This window comes from Vipera ursinii, assembly GCF_947247035.1.
Source record: "Vipera ursinii genome assembly, chromosome: 3".
NCBI classification, from domain to species: Eukaryota; Metazoa; Chordata; class Lepidosauria; order Squamata; family Viperidae; genus Vipera; species Vipera ursinii.
The window spans coordinates 164,519,385-164,530,965 of record NC_139516.1 but is presented as its reverse complement, the minus strand read 5'-3'; the positions used below and the strand labels follow the sequence as shown (position 1 = coordinate 164,530,965).

The 11,581-nt window shown below is 35.1% G+C and overlaps 1 protein-coding gene across 1 annotated transcript in view; it reads left to right on the top strand.

Annotated features, from left to right (window-relative positions):
- Positions 1-11,581, top strand: part of SMCHD1 (structural maintenance of chromosomes flexible hinge domain containing 1) — a 90,112-nt gene that overhangs the window by 56,621 nt on the left and 21,910 nt on the right. The window contains exons 27-32 of the mRNA XM_083360311.1: positions 2,090-2,247; positions 3,832-3,929; positions 4,641-4,702; positions 5,266-5,353; positions 7,684-7,815; positions 11,386-11,538. Coding sequence (XP_083216437.1) covers positions 2,090-2,247; positions 3,832-3,929; positions 4,641-4,702; positions 5,266-5,353; positions 7,684-7,815; positions 11,386-11,538 — 691 coding nt within the window. The remainder of the gene's footprint in view (positions 1-2,089; positions 2,248-3,831; positions 3,930-4,640; positions 4,703-5,265; positions 5,354-7,683; positions 7,816-11,385; positions 11,539-11,581) is intronic.

The window sequence follows — 11,581 nt, the reverse complement described above, 5'->3', positions numbered from 1 at the left end:
GTGATTATCAGGGACGTTAAGCTCATTCTTGTATTATATATATATATATATATATATATATATATATATATATATATATATATATATATATATATATATATATATATATATATATATATATATATATATACACACTTTTTTTGGATTGCTAACAAAGAATTAAAGGGAGACTGATATAGCCATTTCAAACTTATTTGTCCTCATCAGTCAGCCACACCCTTCTGACATTTGAACCTGGGCTGATTGCACATTAGGCAGTTGTTTTAAGCTCTAGGCCACAGGCTCTTTCTCACTTTGTCAGCTGCATCAGGGAGGGAAGAGGCAGGGGAGATATGTCTTGAGTATTTTGAACACCTTGCTGCCCCAAATACGGGCCAAATTTTTTTGCCTGTATCAGCCCAAACTCAGGCCGTCTACAGGTGGTAGTCGCAACTGCGACAATCATTATTTGCGTAAAAATTTTTTGGATTGCTAACAAATACACACACACAAACACAAACACACTCCTGCTATGAAGGAATTTATGTATTTATTTTAAAAATTATTCTGTGTATGCCATAAATGGGATATAAGGGTAAACAAGAACAATACCAACAGTGAAACACACAAGAAAAACAAGATTGAAAGAAATAAAATCACATGGCTAAAAACCTTACAAATTTTCTTTAAAAAGCAGATGTTGCAAAATGTGAGATGTGAAGCCCAGGTTGAACTTTTTGATCATTTCAAAACCACATATATAATACAGCTCACAATATATTAACAGCAAGTATAATAAAAAATAGACAATCATACTAAAATCATTATTACAAACTCAATTCAGTACAAAAAGTCAATAGGTTAAATATCAATACATCCAATTCAGTATATTAAACAGGCTCACCGCTGCCACCAGACTCTCAAACATTGTTCCATATCCATGCTTTTAGGGCTTTCAAAAGGGCCAATAGAGTAGGGGCCAACTTAAGTTCTGGGGAATGACATTTCAAAGGATAGGTAGCAAGGTAGAAAGGGATCTCTTTCCGAGTCCTGTCAGATGAAATTATTTAGTAGACAGTACCTGTAACATGCCCCTCCTTCAGATTCAGTGAGACAGGTAGATATAACAGTGGAGGTGTAATTCCCTCAGATACCCTGATTCCTTACCATGTAGGTCTTTATAGGACATTTTCAGCACCTTGAATTGCACCTGGAAACACACTTTAAAGGCAGTCCTATGTAACGCATGTGACAGTAATATTTGGTAGGTAATTGGGGAGTGAGTGACTGAGAACAATGTGTCCTGGTCCAAGAAATGGTATTACTGGTAACCAACACAAAACTGCATAAAGGCCCTCTTTGAACAGGAGTCTGGAATTCAGGAGGATGTCCAGAATGCACACAATGTTTGGGGCTGTGCCACCGCATTATAAGAACAAGAGATGATAAATCCCTAGAACCAGAAGTCCCCAAAACCTAAAGCCACTCAATGTAAATAGAGTTAAGCTGAAACCTGTTGCTCCCATCCAGACCCTCACAGCTTCCAGTCATCAAGTGACAACATCAACAGCATCTTTTAGTTTATTATGGACAGAGATGTTAAGCTGAATATCATCAGTGTACTGAAGACACTTACCCCATAGTGATGAATGATCTCACCCATCAGCTTTATGTAGATGTTAAACAGGAGAGGGGAAAGTACCAAACCCTGTGGAATCCTGCAAAGCAAGGACCAGGAGCTTCAGACACAGGGAAGGAAGAGGAGAATCAACACAATACAGGGCCACCTATCCCTAATCCCTGAATCCAGTCCAGAATGATACCATGGTTGATGGTACCAAAGGCTGCCAAGAAGCCAAGAAAAGAAAGGATGATGAGTTAGCCTCATCCCTCTCCCAGCAGAGGTCATTCAGGTGCCCTTTACCATTGTAAATACATGCCAGTTGCCAAGTGTCAAAAAATTGTTCACATGACTATGGCAATATTGTGCCAGTTGTAAAAAATGGTTGTAAATCAAAGGCTACTGTACATTGGAACTCCTATATTTCTATTTAAAACTTTGAACTGTTCAGTAGAACTATATTAATGCTTAATTATTGTGGTATTTCAGGGGAGAATACACTTTGCAATTCAAGGCTTCCTATAACGAGAGTGCACTAAGCAGTCCAGTGATCAAGATAAATGTTTTACCTGACTCGGAGAAACCTGTACGTTTAAATATTACATATGATGAGAATGCTAGCTTTACTGCTGGAAACACTTTTCCTGGTGAGTGCTTTAACATTTTTTTTATTTTCTAAGGATAACCCATTAGAAAGTTGGAATGCTTTTTTCTTATCTTTTATTTATTTTTCAACAGAATATTTTGAGCCATATTTTAAAAGATAGTTTTCCCTGTCTATGTCATTTTTAGGTTATAAAATGGCTGTTCCTCTGTAGCTTAACATAGCAGTCTGCTGGTGTCTTGGTGCTAAATGCTGTTATATTGAATTATCTGAATTTAGGCTGCTTAAAACCTTTTTTTTTTGGTCCACAGCACAAAGTGTATTGAATATGATAAAAAGATTAGGGGTAGGCCTATGGAAAGAAATAAGAATTTTCAAGACCTACATTGAAGTAGTGCTAAGAACATTTTATAATCCGATATCAAATCTAAGACTCCAAACTCTGAAAAGCAATTATCTGTAGGTATTAGAAATATTGTTTCTCCATTTGTACCTTGCATTACTGAATTTGCAGTATACAGATTACTCTCCCATTATACTTCCATTGGGAATATATCTTAATATTCCATTCTTCTTTAGTGTAATCCTACCAAAGTTAAAATTATTCTAGTCTATTAATTACTTTTGGAAGTAACTTACTATTATTCTTTTCAGTTTTGTTCAGCAATTGTTCAGCAATTCAATTGTTTTTATTTGCTTCTGTAGTCATTTCTTAGTGATCTAAATCTCCAATCCAAATGAATTTATGCATCCAACTGGTAGCCCAGTTTATGACTAGCTACTAACAAAGCCCAAGATTTATGAACATATCCCTTGTAGAGAACCACAGTGGTAATTTTGGAGAAATTGTTCAGCAACAATTACAAAAACTTGTACAGCAGTATGCTTTAAACCCAAGAAATCAAAGAAGACTTAAGAAAGAAACTCAGATTGGCTATTGTCTGACTCAGGAATATAAGAGGGAAGAAAGAGAAGATGCAAATGGGCTTTAAAATTTTATTTCTATAGCCCAGGGGTATCAAACTGGTGGCCTGCAGGCTGGATACATCATGCACAGGCTCCGCCCACCCTGGCTCCACAAAGGCAAAAAAGTCATGATATGTCACAATACGTCACGTGACGCAGTCGAGTTTGACACCTGTGCTATAGCCTTTATCAGTAAAATATAGTTCCAGTCAAAATGGGGAGTCAGTTTCATGGTTTGGTTTAGGTTGAAGTGCTGACATCAGTCTTGAAGCCTGATTGTATTTTCCTTTCTGTTCACTATAAAAAGTATTTGTCCTATGATCCTGGGCCATGGCATTGGATGCTTTAAACCACTGGATGCTTTGGCACCAATGACTCGGTAAACCACTTAGAGACGGCTATTTTGAAGCCATATATATATAAGTCTAAGTGTTATTGTTACTCTGGATTATGGCACTGGATGCTTGGCTATGATGTGATGTCATTAAATGTCTGGAAATATGGTAATGCAATTTTATGGAATATACATCATTATAGTATCCATATTAGTTTCTTACATTCTTTGACATGTATTTCTGACTAATAATATTTTACTTCAGAGTTTTAATTTGAAAATTAAGTTTAGCAACATGTGCGAAAAACATTTCTTTCCCTGATGCAGATTTCATGGTTAGTGTTATTTCTGAAGATGGCACCAATATTAAAAATATAAATCCACGAAGGATTTGTATGAAAATCAGGGAAAAAGACAGTGATGATGTAAGTAACAGGAAACAGTATGTGCAACAGATAGACAGATACTTTACGTAAGCATGCAAATTTAGTTCCATTTAACCTCATCCATCAATTTATGGATAACTATGTTATTTTTCCACCATATCAGATGTTTCACATTATTGCCTTGTTCAGTAATACATAAGGTTCCAATGCATTGGTTTCACTATACTTAAAGCCCAAAGAGGTTAGAGATGAGATTACATGAAGAATCACGTCACAATTATCTACTTGGATCATGAGATAATTTTATAAGCGCTTTTGAGTTTGAAATATAATACTTTTTAGTAGGGGAGTCCAATTATCGAATTTATTCAACCGAGAAGTTTGACTAGTATCTATGGTTTATCCTTTCCTATTGCTATATCCTCATTAATTTTAATAGTTGTATGGATTTGTTCTGTATGCATTTTATTTTACACTTTTTTAAACCTAAATATCAACATAATTAACATTGAACTTTGATTTTTTAAGATAGTCCCTTGATTTGTTTTTGGCTAAAAAGTAAAAACAACAACAATGAGCTTCATTTATACTATATATACTCTTTTTTTAGATTCCTCGTTTTAAAAATGTCTATCATTTTATTAAGATTTTCAGGGATTCAAAGTAACTTAATTTAATAAAATTAGTTTTAAATGCCTACATATATAATGTGGCTTTCTCTAAAACCCTATCTTTTTTCTTTTTTTTTAGTTTGCAACATTTGAATGTACCAAAGCAAGCAATGACAAGGATGATGGCTTTTTTTCCGTCAGGTTAACAAATAATGTTGTTGTGTTATAGTAATTCTAATATAATGATGCTTAGAAAAAACTATAATCAACTTTGTTTTAAAATATAGTTTGGTTTGATATCAATAATTTCTTTTTATTAAGGTTGAAATTCATATTGCAGGTATGTTTTTTTCCTATCTAGGTATTGATATGTTGTCTGTTAAATACCTGTGTCTAGTGTTTAAAAATTGAGAATATACATGCAAAAATATAATTTTATTTGAGATTAATTAATTAAAGCATATTGATGTCACGAATGACATAATAGAAAGTTTAAGGGCTGAGAACTGACAATTTCAGGAATGGGGTATAGCAAGTATTACAGACATTAAATGTGAGGATTCCATTTATTTATTTCTAATCAGTCTGAGTATTTCTTATTTTTAGACTGAATAAGATATATAATAAAAAAGTTAACTTCAAAAAATTGATTTTGGTTCATTTGTTTCAAAGAGTAACAATGTTTTACTTTAATAATGAAAAATACTGAGAATTTAAGTATTGTAAATTTTAAAGAAATACTAACATTACTGTTTATAATTTAGGAATGAAACAGTTCCAGTAAAAGTGGGCAAATACAGCATCCATTTTGTATTTGTAATTGACAAAACAAATGTTCTTAACAGTAAACAGGTGAGTTTTTGAAATAATACGTAAAAATGTGTTTTACATTTTTAAAATTCTATTTTATTATTTATGTAGTAAAATTTTGCCCAACTATAAGTTTTGCATTGATTTTTATAACATGCATAAATAAGTTTTATCTTTGTTAGATTCAGAATTAAAAAGGTGCATCAGAAGAATCATCTAATCAACTGACATCTTTGCTGATATTAGATTTCTTGGTCCAGGACAGGGCTAAAAAATAATAATAATAAATAACAACTTTACATTGTTTAACGAGGCTACTAGATTTAAAATTGGCTGTCAGATATCCAATGGTACCACTTGTTTCAATTTTTTATCAAAAACTGTAATGAAGCCATACAGAACTGCTGATTGTTCTTATCAGTGACAGTTTATTTTTTTTTATTTTAATTTTAATTCCATTTATATCCCGCCCTTCTCCGAAGACTCAGGGCGGCTTACAAGCTTAGCAGTAGCCTTCATTCTATGTATATGCCTGCTTATTAGGGCTTTCATACACCCCCCAAGCGGCATTATTGCAAAGTCAGTTTATTGCCCCCAACAATCTGGGTCCTCATTTTACCTACCTCGGAAGGATGGAAGGCTGAGTCAACCTTGAGCCTGGTGGGATGCGAACCTGCACTAATTGCAGGCAGCTGGTGTTACTTAAGGAGGCATTAGCCCACTGCTCCACCAAGGCTCTTATACCTCTTATACTCGAAACAGTTTAAACCTATTGCCCCTCCCTCTCTATCTGCATTACATGATATTAAAACAGAGGTTGTTAGTTGTTGACATAACTGATATCTTTGCTCTGTGAGAACTACTGGCTCTTGGCTTCACATAGTTGAATACAAAATTGCTCATGAACTATCCAATTGGACCTTTCTTATACTGTGATGAGGGGGTGTGCCATAAGCTTCATTGTGTAGAGAATATTTCCTATATGCAAATAGGGATTGTTAATTTTGTAAATAAGGCCTTTTGTTTTGCAGAGAGTTAATTTTAATCACTAAGTATTAATTCAGCTATCGCCCTTCCCGGCCCTGCCTTTTATTGGCACACGTTTGAATTCTAGCAAATATGTGTCACATGCATTCTGGGCCAAAGGATCAGGACTTGTTTCAGTTGGATTTGGAGAATTTAGGCTGGCAAAGTAAAGAAGTTGGGATTTTTCTATGGCTTGATATGGATTGTCCTCCTGTTTCCAGCATTATCAGTTGACATTATCAGAGGGCAAGACTGTGTAAGCGAATAGGGAAAATAGAAATCACTATAAGATTCCTTACATAATTTAGTGTCTGTGTTTGTCTATTTGTTGATACCGTAGCCCTCAACTTACAACTGTAGTTAAGGCCCAAATTATGGTGTAACCATGCCGATTGTTAAGAGATCATCTCGTGATCAATCCAGTGTTATATTTTTGGAGCATTAATTAAATACAATGGCTATTAAGTAAATCTGTAGTTTTGGTGAGCCGTGATAGCACAGTGGTTAGAATGCAGCATTGCAGGCCAATTCTGCTGACTGCCGGTTGCCAGCAGTTCAACAGTTCAATCCTCACCTGCTCAAGGTTGACTCAGCCTTCCATCCTTCTGAGGTCGGTAAAATGAGGACCCGGATTGTTGAGGGCAATATGCTGACTCTGTAAACTTTAAACGAAGAAACCAGTCTTGTCAAAGATTATCTGTAGTTTTCAATAAGTTACACAGAAGGTCATAAATTCTTAGCTGGGCATGTTTCTAGACCATTGCTATCATGTGAAACAGTGAATAAATGCTAATAACATTCTCAGAAAATTATTTGAATGAGGGAAGTTAGTTCATGCTGCTTTTGTATGGCCAGTGATAAAATTTAGAGATGAATTAATCAACTGTGCCACTATTTTCCGGGATATATGCTTTGTGATTTTAAAAAAGCTGCAAAGAATCAAAACATAAATTCAGACAAAGTTACTTAAGCGTTGTGAAGCATTTATTCTAAAATAGTTTACAGTGTATTTTAAGCAAAACGACAAGCAGCACAATTTCAATAATGAAATAGAATTGTAACAATCATAAAATTGCCACACCACCTTTAACCAAAGTGGGATTAAACTTTAAAAGTTCAAAGGATCTAGTTCAGGCATATTATTGAAGCATGATTACCTCTTTTTGAGGAGAAATTCTGTGATACTAGTGTAGTAATACATTGCCAATTGCTTCATAGGTCCAAACTAGAAACGAGTGAAATATGACAAGAATATGAATGGGTACTTCTACAATTAAGGCTAATGTTGTTAATAAATTTCTATATTGTACATTAAGTCTCTATATTTTGTGTTTTTTCCCCTCAAGATTATAATTGATGTGGTGCCAAATCAGCCAGCACTGTTGCAGCCACTAACTTTGCCACATACTCCTGCTGTTTCTAATGTTCAGGAGGTTGACAGTCGGACCCTTGTCAAGAACTTGACTTTCATTGTAACGGTGATTAAACTGAATTGTGGTTTAAAATGGGAGTTATACATACACACACACACTCACACACACATATACAAATAGCAGGCAAGATCTGTATCAGATTCAGAAAAATCCAAAATCAAACTAGGTCAGTTTGTTAAAAGTTTTTAAGCAAGTCTTTCTGAACCAACTAGAATTTTGCAAACCTTCATGATCACTGACATTTTAAGGAGCTTTTTATAGAGATTTTACATCTCTATAAAAAGATTATTGTGTTGCTTTGCAGCTCCATACAGATATGATACCAAGATAGAGAGAAAGAAGAAAAAAATCCATTTTTGTTAGCCTACATCATTTAAGCAAAATATTATTTGAAAGGATTTGTTAAAGTTTTGAAGGATTTGCTGAGAGGAGACAAAGAGAAGATAAAATAAATCAAGTTCGAGGGCATTATTTAAAGGGATTAAAACCAAGATTATTAAAAGAACAGGGAAGAGTTTGCTTATTTGATCAAGGTCAAAATAAATATGCAGTTATTTTTGCAGTCCTAAATGGACTTTTGCTGCCTAGGAATGAGTAATGAGGCTTTAAGATTTTTTACAAAATTTAAGAGATGAGTTATGGAATCTAGACAGCATTTGTTGTATTTTAAGAGATGGTGGTACATTGCCAAAATTGTTCGTAAATTTGATGATTAAGAGGAAAGTTATTTACTTTATTCTACTTTTTTCCTTTTCTGCGCTTTGCTTTTTATTTTTCCTTTTTATATTTAGATTCTATTTTTATTTTTCTAAGTATGATATTTAATAATAATAATAAAGTTGGAAGGGACCTTGAAGGTCATCAGTCCAACCCCCTGCTCAGGCAGGAAATGCTATACCATTTCAGAAAATGGCTGTCCAGTCTCTTTAAAACTTCCAGTGTTGGAGGATTCACAAATTCTGGAGGCAGGTTGTTTCACTGATTAATTGTTGTAGGTTGCTTCTCTCTGATTAATTTCCAACCGTTGCTTCTTGTCTTGCCTTCTGGTGCTTTGGAGAATAACTTGACTGCCTTTTCTTTGTGGCAGCTCCTGAGATAGTGGAACACTGCTATCATGTCACCTCTAGTCCTTCTCTTCATTAAACTAGACATACCCAATTCCAGCACCCATTCCTTATATATTTTAGCCTCCAGTCCCCTAATAATCTTTGCTGCTTTTCTCTGTACTCTTTCTAGAGTCTCAACCTTTTTTTACATCATGGTGACCAAAACTGGATACAGTATTCCAAGTGTGGCCTTACCAAGGCATTGTAAAGTGGTATTAACACTTCATGTGATCTTGATTCTATCCCTCTGTTAATGCAGCCTAGTACTGTGTTGGCCTTTTTGGCAGCTGCAGCACACTGCTGGCTCATATTTAAGTGTCCACTAGGACTCCGTGATCCCTCTCACAGATATTACTATTGAGCAAGGTACCACCTATACTATACCTGTGCATTTGGTTTTTCTTGCCTAATGTAGAACCTTACTTTTTTCACCATTGAATTTAATTTTGTTAGATAGCGCCCAATGTTCAAGTCTGTCAAGATCCTTCTGTATCTTAAGCCTATCTTCTGGAGTTTTGGCTATTCCTGCCAGCATGGTGTCATCTGCAAATTTGATGAGTTCCCCATCTATCTCCTCATCCAAATCATTGATGAAGATGTTGAAGAGCACTGGGCCCAGAACACAGCCATGGGGCACCCCACTGCACACTTCCCTCCATGTAGATGCAGTTCTATTGAGGAACACACGCTGAGTACGGCCAGTCAGCCAGCTACAAATCCACCTGGTGGTGATGCTGTCTAACCCACATTTTTCTAATCAAGTAGTAGGTTGTGGTTTACTTTATCAAATGCCTTACTGAAGTCCAAGTAAATTATATCCACAGCATTCCTCCGGTCCATTAATTTTGTCACCTGGTCAAAGAATGCAATAAGATTTGTCTAACATGATCTGTTTTTGACAAACTCATGTTGGCTTTTGGTTATGACTTTGTCTGCCTCTAGGTGTTCACTGACTTGTCGCTTGATTATCTTTTCCAGAATCTTTCCAGGTATTGAGGTCAGGCTGATAGGTCTGTAGTTTCCTGGATCCATTTTTTTCCCTTTTTTGAAGATGGGAACTACATCATCTCTTTTCCAGTCATCTGGTGGTTCTCTAGTGCACCAGGATCTTTGAAAGATTTAGTTCAGTGGTTCTGAGATCACATCTGCCAGTTCCTTGAGAACCTTGGGGTGTAATCCATCTGGTCCTGGTGATTTGAACTCATATAGGGTGGACAGGTGTTCACTTACCATTTTCTTGCCTATCTTAATTTGTGTTTCTAATCTGTTTTTATGGTACTGTTTTTTTCTCTTTGTGCAAAGAGATGCAAAAAACGAGTTTAGTAGTTCTGCTTTCTCCCTGTTGCTTGTCACCTTCTTGCCACTTCCTTCCACTAATAGACCAATCATTTCCTTAATTTATTTTTGTTTTTTTACATGTTGAAAGAAGCTTTTGTTGTTATTTTTGACTTTTGTCACAAACCTTAGCTCATTTTGAGCCTTAGCTTTCTTCTCTTCATCTTTCCAGGCTTGGGCTATTTGCTGATATTCTGCCTTAGTTATGTGCCCCTCTTTCCACTTTTTATACTTGTCCTTTTTGTCTTTCAATTTATCAGATAGTTCTTTATGTAGCCATGCTGGTTTCTTTTGAGAGCTGTTATTTTTCTTCTTCATTGGTTTTGTGCTAGACTGGGCTTTTATAATCTCACTTTTCAAAGCTTTTCATGCTTCTTGAGTTGTTTTCCCCTTGACAATTCTCATCCATGGAATCCTTCCCAAGCTCTCTCTTATGTTTACTGAAATTAGATCTGTTAAAATCTAAGACTCTAGTTTGACTATGTTCTATTGCTTGTGCTTGCATAATATTGAATTCCAATATTGCATCATCACTTCCTCCCCCCAGGTTCCTGCGGCTTCAACACCTATCATTTCATTTCAATATGGCTGATCCCCTAGTTTCTTTTTCTATTTTTTGGGAGACAAAGTTGTCTGCTAGGTTTGTCAGGAATCTGTTTGATCTTCCACTTGGTGCAAAGTTTGTCTCCCAATTGATGTCAGGGTAATTAAAATCCCCCATTACTATTGCGATATGCTTCCTACATACCTTAGTTAACTAACTAGCAAAAAGTTCATCTATTTTCTCTGTTTGGTTGGGTGGCCTATGGTATACACCTATGACAATGTCATTTTCCCCCTTTCATATTGACCCAAATGCATTCAAGACAGTTTGTTATGCTGTATTTCTGTAGAGATGTAGTTATTTTTTATAGAGAGAGCAACTCCACCTCCTCTTTTATTTGGTCTGTTTCTTTTAAATAATTTAATAAAATGGTTTAAAAATTATAATTTTCATGTTAAACTCAGGATTTTGCAAACAGTCTGAATGGTGTTCTATAAAATTCAAAAAATTGTACCATAAGCAAATTGAATACAAACCCCAAATGTAGGTACATTTCATATGAGCTTTAAGATATGTATTAAGCATTTTTTAAAAAATTCAGTTCTAATTCAAGTGTCTTCTTAATTTAAGGATAAATACAAAAACCGTACCGGAACTGATTTTCATGGAAAAATTGTAGCAAAAATTGAAAGTTCAACTGAGAAAGACATTGATATTCCCCTGTTTCAGGGTAAAAAAAGTACAGTTGAATTTTGTTTTCATGGAGGAATTGTTGAAATTAAGGTGAGTCTCCTTAAATAATCTTCCAATTAATAGTTTAGGAATG